The 13,252-nt window shown below is 35.0% G+C and overlaps 1 protein-coding gene across 1 annotated transcript in view; it reads right to left on the bottom strand.

Moving 5' to 3' along the window:
• Nucleotides 1-4,520: 4,520 nt before the first annotated feature.
• LOC141292446 (patatin-like phospholipase domain-containing protein 7) overlaps nucleotides 4,521-13,252 on the bottom strand; it is a 109,206-nt gene continuing 100,474 nt past the window's right edge. The window contains exons 28-36 of the mRNA XM_073824463.1: nucleotides 12,151-12,267; nucleotides 11,989-12,058; nucleotides 11,784-11,900; nucleotides 11,226-11,374; nucleotides 8,975-9,127; nucleotides 8,775-8,891; nucleotides 8,611-8,695; nucleotides 8,300-8,415; nucleotides 4,521-5,903 (exon numbers count right to left, since the gene is read on the bottom strand). Of these exons, the coding sequence (XP_073680564.1) occupies nucleotides 5,751-5,903; nucleotides 8,300-8,415; nucleotides 8,611-8,695; nucleotides 8,775-8,891; nucleotides 8,975-9,127; nucleotides 11,226-11,374; nucleotides 11,784-11,900; nucleotides 11,989-12,058; nucleotides 12,151-12,267 (1,077 nt within the window). The 3' untranslated portion in view covers nucleotides 4,521-5,750. The remainder of the gene's footprint in view (nucleotides 5,904-8,299; nucleotides 8,416-8,610; nucleotides 8,696-8,774; nucleotides 8,892-8,974; nucleotides 9,128-11,225; nucleotides 11,375-11,783; nucleotides 11,901-11,988; nucleotides 12,059-12,150; nucleotides 12,268-13,252) is intronic.

Raw genomic sequence — 13,252 nt, 5'->3', positions numbered from 1 at the left:
AAAGAGAATTTTCATTTTTAGGTGAGTATTTCTTTAACCGCTCTCTTTCTCAGAGACTATGACCCATATTTCTCCTCACAAACTCATTAATTAGCGGTGACGTTCGTGCCTATTCTTGGGGGAGAACAAGACAATGAATTAACAAGGCTGGCAAAATATAAGTCTGCTTCAGCGGAGCAGAAAGGTCACGGCTGCCCCTCGTCCGTCATTCTGACGGGAGCTAAACAAGAGAGTAAATAACCGTCCTTTACCTGCTCCTAATCACCACATCAGGAAGTCATCGCGTACAGGAGGGCAGGCAGGAGACTGCGACACGACGCCACCTAGTGGAAGAGACAGGAAGTGACCAGGACTGCAGTTTTGCAGAGTCATTTCTGCAGTGTCATTTCTGGAAGACAAACAGAGTGAATCAAAATCAGATCAATTTAGATGGTTAAACAAAATAAAAATCAATCAGAATTCTGCATGCAAAAATTACCGTCATTGACAACGGTAATTTTAACGGTAATCATAAAACAAAACAGGGGCTGCATTGCATTCTATACAATAGGTAGTCCAGGTTGAATTCATTGGAGAAAATTGTGAATATAAAAGACAAGAGAGAAAACCTTGCATTGTAAGTAGTATAAAAGAAAAATACAAAAAGGTGAATACAAATAACCTTTTTTCCCTGATTCATACACTTAAGAATGCAGAATTACCACACTGCCACTGGCGGTGCACTGAACCTTCCCAGAGTTTTGACAGTTTAAATAAAGACTAGCTTTAATGGCTTCTCTTTCCTACATCCAGACACATTCCTCACCTTTCACCCAAACTGTGCCATCTCTCATTATCTTATTAGCACTTCTGCAAGCTCACAATATCTACTCAGCCAGGGCAATGGACACACAGCCTTTTGGATTTTTAAAGTTGTATTTGGATCACTTGGTGCAAAATAAATAATGAGCATTTTAGTGTTTATCGTATATTAAACATGGCTGAGAGCAGATGAACAATTTAGCATGCATTGACATGTAAAAACTACAAGTAGCCAAGCTGATTCATCACAAATAACTCTTTCATTAATCAATTCATTATTTTCATGCTGTTCTGGAAACACACTGGACGTCCATTACAATATCCCATTTGTCTACAGCACACCTGGTGAGAAGTGGACCATGGGTGACAAAGATACATGTTGTCTGAAAAGACTAAATGAATCATACCATCTTTAAACAACTGACTACTATGCCAGAAAGCATTTCTCCATGACAACGACGAGGTGAGGATGCAGGAGACGCAGGTGATTTTGAGCTAGAAAACCGGCAATAAGAAAAGAAGGAAATGCAAAGTAATAAAACATGACTTTAAAGTCTAATTACGTATTTAGTATAGAAGTGCGTTTCCATCAATTAATAAAAAGCAAAAGGTAATTGCGACTTCTCACATTTCTAACTTTTTTTTTCACAAAAAATGCGAGTTTACATCTCACAATTCTGCTTGTTCTTGCAAAATATAGACTTGAAAATGCAAGCTACAATTTCAGAATGGGAAGACATAACCTCGCAATTCTGAGAAAAAAGTTGCAATTCTGAGAAATAGTCAGAATTGTGACTTTTTTTTCTAAGAATTGTGAATTTATATCTCGCAATTCTGACTTTATAGCATGCAACTAGGAGTTATTAAATCAAAACTGCGAGATATAAACTCACAATTCTGAGAACATTTCAGTGTTTTTTCCCCTCAAAATGTAACTTTATAACACAATTGCGAGTTTATACCTCACAATTCTGAGGGAAAAAGTCAAAATTGTGAGATACAAACTTATATTTGCGAGACAAAGTCAGAATTGCAAAATACAAACTCGCAAATGCAAGAAATAGTCAACTCGCATTTGCATTAAAAAAGAATATTGCAAGATACAAACTTGCAACTAGAAGAAAAGTCAGAATTGTGAGTCTGTATCACAATTCTGAAAAAATGTCAGAATTGAGAGAAAAGTCAGAATTGTGAGATACAAACTCACAACTGCGAGAAAAGTCAGAATTGCAAGTTTGTATCACAATTTTGAGAAAAGAGTTAGAATTTTGTATCATACAATTGTGAGAAAAAAGTCAGAATTGTGAGAAAAAAGGTCAGAATTGCGAGTTTGTATTAGTTCTGAGAAAAAAAAAGTCCGAACTGTGAGAAAAAAGTCAGAATTGCAAAAACAGTAAAAATTTGAAGTTTGTATCAGTTCTGAGAAAAAAAAGTCCGAACTGTGAGGAAAGTCAGAATTGTGAGAAAAAAGTCAAAATTGCAAGTTTGTATCAATTTTAAGAAAAAAGTCAGAATTGTGAGAAAAAAGTCAGAATTGCGAGAAAAGTCAAAATTGCGAGTTTGCATTAATTTTAAGAAAAAAAGTCAGAATTGTGAGAAAAAAGTCAGAATTGCGAGAAAAAAAGGTAAAAATTGCGAGTTTGTATTAGTTCTAAGAAAAAAAGTCTGAACTGTGAGAAAAAAGTCAGAATTGCAAAAACAGTAAAAATTTTACATTTGTATCAGTTCTGAGAAAAAGTAAAAATTGTGAGAAAAAAGTAAAAATTGCAAGTTTGTATCAATTTTAAGAAAAAAGTCAGAATTGCGAGAAAAGTCAAAATTGCGAGTTTGTATCAATTTTGAGAAAAAAGTCAGAATTGCGATAAAAGTCAGAATTGCAAGTTTGTATCACAATTTTGAGAAAAGAGTTAGAATTTGGTATCATACAATTGTGAGAAAATAGTCAGAATTGTGAGAAAAAAGGTCAGAATTGCGAGGAAAAAAAGGTAAAAATTGCGAGTTTGTATCAGTTCTGAGAAAAAAAAAGTCCGAACTGTGAGGAAAAAGTCAGAATTGTGAGAAAAGTCAAAATTGCAAGTTTGTATCAATTTTAAGAAAAAAGTCAGAATTGTGAGAAAAAAGTCAGAATTGCGAGAAAAGTCAAAATTGCGAATTTGCATCAATTTTAAGAAAAAAAGTCAGAATTGTGAGAAAAAAGTCAGAATTGCGAGAAAAAAGGTAAAAATTGCGAGTTTGTATTAGTTCTAAGAAAAAAAGTATGAACTGAGAAAAAAGTCAGAATTGCAAAAACAGTAAAAATTTTAAGTTTGTATCAGTTCTGAGAAAAAGTAAAAATTGTGAGAAAAAAAGTAAAAATTGCGAGAAAAAAGTAAAAATTGCAAGTTTGTATCAATTTTGAGAAAAAAGTCAGAATTGCGAGAAAAGTCAAAATTGCGAGTTTGTATCAATTTTGAGAAAAAAGTCAATTGTGACAAAAAGTTAGATTGGCGAGTTTGTATCACAATTTTGAGAAAAAGTCAGAATTGTACGTTTGTATCAGAATTCTGAGAAAATAAAACAGAATTGTGAGTTTGTGTCGGCGACAATAGCCTCGTGGGCAATGTGTCGACATGCAGCGACATTGCGCTTCAGGCGTCCCGTGTTTGAGTCCTGGCTCGCGGACCTTTCCAGATCCCGTCCCCTCTCTCTCTCCCACTTCGTTCCGTCTCACAACTGTCCTATAAATAAAAGGTGACAATTCTATCATACAATTGTGAGAAAAAAGTCATAATTGTGAGGGAAAAAGGTCAGGTGACCCAAGGTGAGTTTGTATAACAATTCTGAGAAAAAGTCAGAATTGTGATACAAATTCACAATTGCGAGAGAAAAAAAAAGTCAGAATTGAGAGATAAGAAGACCTATGAATCTTTTTTATCTTTATTCAGTGGCGGATTCGGGCCTTCATAATTTAAAGCTCATCCAATTAAAAAAAAAAAAAAAAAATTTTAACAAAAAAATATATATACTATATCTTATACTCACCAAGGTTGCATTTTTGCATATTTGATTGAATACACTTCACAGCAAAAACAGCATTATAATGAACATTTTAATAAATGAATTTGTAATAAATTAAAATGTAAAATAAATTAAATTAAAATGTAATTTTAATAAATTAAAATGTAATTTATTCCTGTGATCGCAAAACTGAATTTTCTCCATTCACATGATCATTCAGACATATATAAAGTTGGTTCTTCGACATAAAACAGCTGTATATATTGCAAATTCTTACAGTTTCCCCAGTATCCTTAAACTAGCAAAACACTTGACTGACCCTAAACTCAGCACAGCTGCACACTTCAGTGCATGTGATACATAGGACGTTTGTTCATCATGTGTGATTATGTCCTAGTTCTCACTTCACATCACATTTGGAAGTGTTTTGTCTTCATTACATGTCTGAGAGCATTAAATCTCACGTGCAGCGGCCTGCTGAGGCTGTTTTGCTCAGACTTGGCACCGAGCAATGATTGAAGACGGCAGCATCTACATTAGGCAGAAAAACCACGGACTTGAAGCCGAATCCCATAATTCTTCCTCATAATTACCACCAGGCACACACGGCTCCTGGAGTGCAGCGTACAGCAGACAGGGTAAACGTGAGCCGCCCTGCATTATGCAACATATGCAAATAAACAAATATTTCAAAAGCTTCAACTGCCTTTGAAGACTGGAAGTCAAGACAAAAGCAAAACGCAGTTTATTAGGAATCAGCACTTGCAGATGTTTGTAGAATGACACTAGATTCTTCCATCAATTGCATATTCTCATTTGGCTTTGCAGATGTCCATATTGTTTTTTTTTTTTACTTTGGATACAAACTGACCCTTTATAAACAACCAATGCTGATAACGTAAGTGCATTTTTTTTTAGCTTTACCACAGTGTTACAACAGATTTAAGTGACACTATTGGCACACAGCACTATGATTGTTCCAGAAGATTCAAAAACAATGGCCTGACCGCAAATCTCAAAATTAATGTCAGTCATGGCGGCACAAACAAAACTCAAATGATACCTTACACATACATATTAATCAATACTGGCATTGTGGTTAGACTGTTAATATATTTTCGGATCATTACCGAAATCCCATTGTCTTGTATAGCTAGTATAAAGGTTAAAAGGCACTACAGGTATCATACGGCAATTTTTCACAACGAAAACAAGAAATATCAAAAATATTGCATTGATAGGCTTGCTTTTCTGAGTCGTATTGTTTGATCACTTGCAGCTAGAGGTACGGTTAACTGATCAGACACCTTCGGTATGATTTACGACGCAGGTCACTCGATCACTCATGAAACAGCCAAGTTGTGGGACAAATCGACTTGCCTAACGGTTTTGAAAGATTTAATTGAAACAAAGTCAACATCAGTCATCTGAGCTTATAAATAGAGAACTCTGTGTTCAATATCACTTTCTTTTCTTTAACTCTAAATCATTATTTCACTCTTTTCTGCTATTTCATTGATGGGAGAAAGAATCAACCGAACATGTAATCCAATCTAACTGTTTGTAGACAATGTTGTAGCTGATTGTCCTAATCGTGGAATTTCTGCCTCTATTGAGTAATGTGTAATTCAAGTTCATGCTTGGCATTCAAAAAAGTTCATAGTCAGCATGAAATTTCACAGTTACTCTGGGATTGTCTTGAGTTACCGCTCAAATGTAAGGCCGGGTATTATTTTAACCCCAGTACGTCCATTTTAAACTTCCAGTACAACTGATGTTTTCTTTGGATTTTTGTATGAGAGGAGAAGAAAAGGCTTGTGTAAATACACAAGATACTCGGTTCCTGCTCCTCAAGGCCTGGATGTACTTTGTGTGACTGGAATGTATATAGAAGGCCAAAGCCCATTTCACGGGAGTGTCAGTGTTTGTTCTCTGCCATGCTGATATCTGGGTCAGTGGTCGGGATGGACGGGTTTCAGTCCTTTTCTGGTGTGGAGGATTGGAGGACTGGGGCTGGAGGTTTGTGGGGTTTTGGAGGACACCGGTCCAAGGTTTTCCACGTCAGAACGCACACGCTGCCTGTGTGACCTCTCGAATTCTTCATCCTGGACATAAGCATCAATATGATCAATCAGTTTTATTTTTAGGATTTCATTGGACTTTTTTTGCTTTTTCTTATTTGATGTACTATGTGGACGTTCAAGGAGAAGTTCAGTTCCAGAACAAATATTTACAGATAATTTACTCACTCGCTTGTCATCCATGATGTTTCATGTCTTTCTTTATTCAGCCATAAATAAATAATGTTTTTTTGAGGAAAACGTTTAGGATTTCTCTCCATATAGTGGAGTGCTATGGTGCCCCTGAGTTTGAACTTCCAAAATGCAGTTTAATTGCAGCTTCAGTGGGATCTAAATGATCCCAGCCAAGAAAGAAGGGTCTTATCTAGTTAAAAGATCGGTTATTTATTTATTTTTTATTACAATTTATATACTTTTTAACCTCAAATGCTCATCTTGACTAGCTCTGCGTGTACGCTGTGTATTCTGGTTCAAGACAGTTAGGGCATGTCAAAAAACTCCCATCTCATTTTCTCCTCCAACTTCAAAAATGCTCTACATCGCTGCTATGATACCGACCCAGTGTTTACAAAGTAAAAATGCAAAGATCAAACACCCTTTACAAAAAAAGGTAAAACAGTGATGTAGGACGATTTTGAAGTTGGAGGAGAAAATTAGATATGTCTTGAACCAGAAAAAAGTAGAGTGCACGCAGAGCTAGTCAAGATGAGCATTTGAGGTTAAAAAGTATATAAATTGTAAATTTTTTTGGAAGATAACCGACAGCTGGGATTAGAGCCCTTTGAAGCGGCATTTAAACTGCATTTTGGAAGTTCAAACTCGAGGGCCCCACAGAAGTCCACTATATGGAGAAAAATCCTAAAATGTTTTTTGAAAAAAAAAAACTTCTTTACAACTGAAGAAAGACATGAACATCTTGGATGACAAGGGGGTGAGTAAATTATCAGTTTTGTTTTTGAACTTCAACATTTCAAATGTTTGAGGTCAGTACAATTTTTTTATATTTTTGAATGTCTTTTATGTTTACAAAAACTGCACTTATTTGATCAAAACACAGTAAGAGTGAAATATTAAAATAAAATAAAAACTTTTTATATATTTAAATTTTTTTAATGTAATTTATTCCTGTGAATCCAGTCTTCAGAGTCACGTGATTTTTCAGAAATCATTCTAATATGCTGATTTGGTACTCAGGAAACATTTCTTATTGTCAGTGTTAAAAACAGCTGTGCTCCTTAATATTATGCTTTTTTTTTCAGGATTCTTTGATTAATTGAAAAATGCACTCAAATCTTCTGTAACATTAATGTCTTTTTCTAGTACTGTCAATTGATAAAACACAAATTAAAATCACACGTTTTTTCTGAAACGAATCACGATTAATTAGTTTCACATTCAATCTTCAAATTAATGTAGAGATGACAAAGACAGTATACATTTTTTATGACTGAAGGTATTACTGATACCAATATTGCTGATGTCTCTAGGAAATCATTTTTTTCCCTAATATTTAACCATTGACTATAGCCTTTCAACATTACAGTTTAATTGAGAGCTATCAATTTTAACATTTATTAGACTTAAAAAAAAAATAACAATTTCTAGTTTAAGGGAACTTAAAACAACCTTCAGATAAACCCATTTTTTACCCTTCCCCTTCAGCAAGTAGGAAATATACAGATATTGAACAAAGTTATCAAACGCTATATTCTAAACTAAATATAGATAAATCCTTAAAGCTATAAAAGTTACTGATTTCCTTTTGTATTTTGTTCTTTGATTAACAGACACAGCAGCTGGTTATTAGGTTATTTGGCTGCTATTACTTTAAGAGCTGCCACTGCTGAACATGACGCGGATCTAACACACATGCTTGTAGTTTCATTTACGCGTTAATATTTGCTTTGATACATTTGTGTGTACAATTAAAGTGCTTGTGGCACAAGCACAGAATAACGTCTGATAAGAGAGGTAAATACGTAAATTCTGCGCTTGTTTGACTAGTGCCTGGTGCTGAAGCGAAGTTAGAGTGTGTGTATGAAAAGTTTCCCATTTGATGTGGTCGCAAAGACGTTACGCAACTAAATAATCACACTTCTTGTCAAGAAAAAAAAACAGAAGCAGCAGTTGTAATGGGGGGCCAACCCTAACCCCACCCCTGCCTTAAATACATTAAATATGTTTAACACCATTATACTAAAACAATTAATTGCCTTCGTTAATTTTGACAGCACTATTCTTTACTGTAATGTTTAATCAATTTAATGTGTGCTTGCCTTATATGTATACATTTATGGTAAAAATTAACATAAATTAGGACTGTTTTGGTGAAAGAAAAAGTTAGACATTATGACCAAGAATAAAATGCCACAAGTGTACAATACGTCATTTTTAAGTCTGCATGTGTATTTAAGACTTACAGTGTCTGCGGTTAGTTCCTCCTCTGTGTGCTCACTGTAATGGTTATAGAGCTCAATGTCTGATAGAGCGCTCTCTGCCATCTCTTCTTCATAGTCTGTGTGATAGTCCGATTCATCTGTGGGAGAGATGAAGATATTTCCGTCCCATTAGCCTAACGATGTTAGTACACAAATCACACAACACTAAACGACATCCAACTAAGCAGAAGCCAAAAACAAATCAATATGCTGGGAATTTATGCCAAAGTCTCTCAAACAGACTGCCAAATGTGCTTTTAAAAGTATATTTATAAATGTTAACATTGATTTACCATCCACAAGAGCTGGTTTGACTGGCTCAATCCGTGAGACAATTTCAGCCAGATCAGTGAAGGAAGCATTTGGACAAGTCACCAACTGCAAAAACAACAATAAAACGAAGTGAGGAACTGTTTCGACATACAACAGAACTCTTTTTCAGGTGATCCAGGCTTACATTGTTGCTTCGTGTTTTGTGGAACTCCTCCTGATGTCTGTCTTTCATCATCTTCTCCACCACGCCGCTCCTGCACCACACATCAAACACCGTCTTCCCATGCTGGTAGCCCACTTCCTACATGCGCACACAAACACATATGTGGCCAACCAAAAATAATAGAGTGCAGAAGCTCAAAAAGTAAAGGAGATAAAACTCACGCTGATCTCGTCGAACTTGCCAAACTCAAGTGTGCAGTATCTGTCGATGGGAGGTCTGATGTATTCACAGTAGTCGCTATTCTTAACAGATTCAAGTTGTCTCACTGAGCACACATAGGCCAGCCGGGCCTGAATCTCAGTCATATTCAACACCTGAAATAGCCACAACAACTTTATCACAAAGAGAGACATTTTCAGAAGAACATTTAAGTGTCTGTGAGTGCAAAAGTGGTTGCAACTACTTTTTTCTGTGTGGTTGCTAGTTAAAAGGATAGTTCACCCAAAAGTAAAAATTACCCCATGATTTACTCACCCTCAAGTCATCCTAGGTAGGGCTGGGCGATTAATCGAAAAGTAATCGAAATCGACATTCAGAACCTATAATCGATCAAATTTTTCCAGGTCAATTATTTCAATTACTTTCCCTACTGCGTGTGGAGTCACGTAACCCAGCTCCATTAGGCTATGTTATTCCGCCGACGTGTCGATGGAGAGCTTAAGCAGTATTTATACAGTAAAAAGTATTTACAGGATATACAAGAGTAATTTTATTTAGAAAAGATACTGCTTATTTTCTACTTTTAATATTTATTATTATTTTATAAATAATTTATTTTGTTTCCAAAAGTGCAAGTGTATTTATTTTCACTAATTTAAGAAAAATGTGACTTTTCGTTTTAAGCAATGTGTGCTTTAATTTCAGTTGTTCAACACTGATGTTCAATAAATAATCATAGATAGTAGATAGTGTGTGCACCCTTCATTCAAAAATCTCTCACTTGTAATATGTGAGCATATTTACTGTACAAAACTTGTCAGTGAACTATGAGGGCAAAAAAATAAATATTATTTAAATATAATTAAATATAATTTTATTAATGAATAAAATAATCGTTCATTAATTGTAATCGGGTTAAAATGTTCAATTAATCGAGATTTTGATTTTAGGCCAAATCGCCCAGCCCTAATCCTAGGTGTATATGACTTTTTTCTTTCAGACAAATACAATCAGAGTTATAATAATAAATGTCCTGGCTCTTCCAAGCTTTATTATGGCAGTGAAAGGTGTCGAGATTTTGAAGTCTATGCATCCATCCATCATAAAAAGAGCTCCACATGGCCTTCTGAAGCAAATTGATGCATTTGTGTAAGAAAAATATCCAATTTTGACAACTTTATAAACTATAATCTCTAGCTTCCGCTAACTGTTGTATGCACATTCACAAGTGAGTGAAAGGAAAACCAGTCTTTCTCTCTCTCTCTTTTTTTTTTTTTTTTAACAAATCCTCATTTTGTACTTTATGACCGGTGTTTTGTCTTGTTCTATCCACAGTCCTTACGACAGTAAGCAGAAGCTAGAGATTACAGTTTACAAAATTCTAAATTCTTCTTACACAAACGCATCGATTCACTTCAGAAGGCCTTTATTAACCACCTGGACCCATGGAGAGTACTTTTTAGGAATTTATGCACTTTATTGTATCCTCATTTTGTACTTCTAATTCATGACCAATGTTTTGTTTTGTTCTCTCCACTGCACTTATGACAGCAAGCAGAAGCTTGAGATTATGGTTTATAAAGTTTTAAATATAGATAATTCTTACACAAATGCATCAATTCACTTTAGAAGGCCTGTATTAAACCCCTGGAGCCATGTGGAGCCCTTTTTAAGATGGATGGATGCACTTTATTGGACTTCAATTTCAGATTGAAAATCAGCCATTCACGGCCATTATAAAGCTTGGAAGAGCCAGGACATATATTAATATAACTCTGATTGTATTCGTCTGTAAAAAAAAAAAGTCATATACACCTAGGATGGCTTGAGGGTGAGTAAATCATGGTGTAATTTTCATTTTTGCCTGAACTATCCCTTTAATAACTTACTAAATATGCCTTAGGTTCTCCTATTAATGCAAATCTATGGGATATTTTTGCCAGTTTTACCTCTGCCGGGTAAAAATCATAAATCGAATAGCTTGAAGCAATAACTTAACTCTTCTCCATTTGCAAGTTTCAGTATCATTCATTTGATTAGGCAAGTTTGAATGAATCTTTCATAATCACTAAAAGTTGACACTTAAGGTGCGGTCATGTAAGCACAATTTTTTAGGTCCATTGTCTATTGTCAGTAGTGTAGTGATAAATGATGCACAGTAAATGTGGCCACACCTTTACAAGTATGAGCAATAGTAACAGTGACGCTTGCCTAATTAAGTAAACACTGCACTTAGCTAATGGTCTCGCTCACCTTGACTTTCTCAGCCAGTGGGTTGAGCCGTTTCCATAGCAGCCACCAGCCAGAAAGGGCATCCCCATAGTTGGTGAGGTTGGTTTCATCTTGGCTGCCCACATCGATGGCAATAACCACCTTGGCACCCATGGAGCGTGCCACATCCGCTGAAACAGGAAAAGAAGACAACACCCTCAACAATGAAAATCCATTATTATAAAAAGATCAAAATTACCCAATTCTTCAGATCTTATAGCAGTAGTCTGCACACTCAAGTCCACCCACGGTCTATTCACTGAATGTCAGATGCAAGTTGCACACAAAAATGGCCCAAAGTTTTATCTGACTATTTTAGAACCCTCCCCCAGAAAGATATTTCCTGTCTAAGTAGGCGGTCCTTGGCTAGAATGAGCCAAATAATCTTGGTCCAGACTTTCTGCCAATAGTTAACTGTCTGGCTACATTATTTTAAAAAATTTGCATTTATGAAATAGTGCATTTGTCATTGTATATTGGGATTTGACTGTCAGAAGCTAAAGAGGTTTTACAGCGGGGAGCTAATGTCCTTATACACACCTGGCAGGTTGTTAATGTAGCCTCCGTCCATGAGCAGGTGTCCATCTTTTGGATCACACAATGGTGGCAGGTAACCAGAAAGAGACATGCTGGAACGCACATACCTCCACAGGGAGCCTGTGAATGCAGGGACAGGAAACGTCAGACATTTATCCTGGTTAAGCAGAGGCTCATAAATGCGGGTGGAGTGTGTGACAGTACTGACCGTCAGTGTGCACTCTCATTGTGGAGGCAGTGATGTCTGTGGTGATGTTGAAATATGGGATCCAGAGGTCCTGTAAACGAGCCAAACGCATTTAAGATGCTGAATGTGGCAGGTTGTGATCCAATGTAGGATACTTTGAGCCAAGAAGAGTCAGTTTCCTACCTCTATCTGTTTGTCATTGAAGACAGTATTAATGCTGGAGTTAAATGAAGCACCGGAAAACATTGAAGTAACAGGGTAGGTCAAGTCTAGCACTTTCTTAAACACTGATGTCATTTCCTGCAGAGGGGGAAAGGAGAACAAAGTTAGCTTTTTGTGTCCAATTTAAGTTGCTTTTAAATTGGAAGAAAAACAATGCGACAGATTGGAATAAGTAAAAAAAGAAAGAAAATGAAGAGAAAATGAAAAGGTAAAGGAAAGGGAACAAAAAATAATAGAAAAGTAATGGAAAAATGAGTAGGAAAATACAAAGGGACAAGAAAAGAATAATAAAACAGTAAAAAAATGAAAAGGAAATAAACATTAAAGGAAAAAAATAATAATACAAAAATGAAGAGAATAAAAAATGAGTAGAAAAACAAAATGGAGCAAAAAAAAGACTGGAAGAAGGAACGGATAAAGAATAGGAAAAGGAAAAGAAAAAAAATATGAAAAAATAAAAATAGAAAGAAAATTTTAAAATAAAAAATAAGAAAAAGAATATGAATGAAGAAAAGAAGGGGGGAAAATACCAAAAATAAAAAGGAACAGAAAACAATAAAAAAGAAAGAAAAAGAAAAAAGGAGAAAAAAATAACTAAAAGGGACAGGAAAGGAATATTAAATAAAAGAAAAAAAGAATAGGAAACAGGAAAGGAAATGAAATGAAAATGAATAAGAAAATGAAATAAACTTTTTAAGAAAATAATTAAGAAAAAAAGAATATAAAAGGGAAAAGAAAAAGGAAAGGAAAGGAAACGAAAGGAAAAGAAAGGAATAGAAAAGAAAAGAAAAAAAAAGAAAAGAAAAAGGAATGGAAATAAAATGGAATAGGAAAGGAATTAAATAAAGGATATGAAAGAAAGAAAGTGAAAAATAATAGGAAATAGAAAAGTAAACAGAAAAGTGAATGAAAATGAGAAAGAGTAAGAGTAAGACTGGAAAAGGGTGATAAGGAATAAGGAAATAGGAAAAGATAAGGAATAGGAAAAGGAAAAGAAAAGTAAAGAGAAAGAAAGGAAAAATAAAAATAAAAAAAGAAAGAAAATTAAAAAATAAAATAAAAA

This window comes from Garra rufa, chromosome 19 (assembly GCF_049309525.1).
Source record: "Garra rufa chromosome 19, GarRuf1.0, whole genome shotgun sequence".
Lineage (NCBI taxonomy): Eukaryota > Metazoa > Chordata > Actinopteri > Cypriniformes > Cyprinidae > Garra > Garra rufa.
This window is presented reverse-complemented; position numbering and strand designations above follow the sequence as displayed.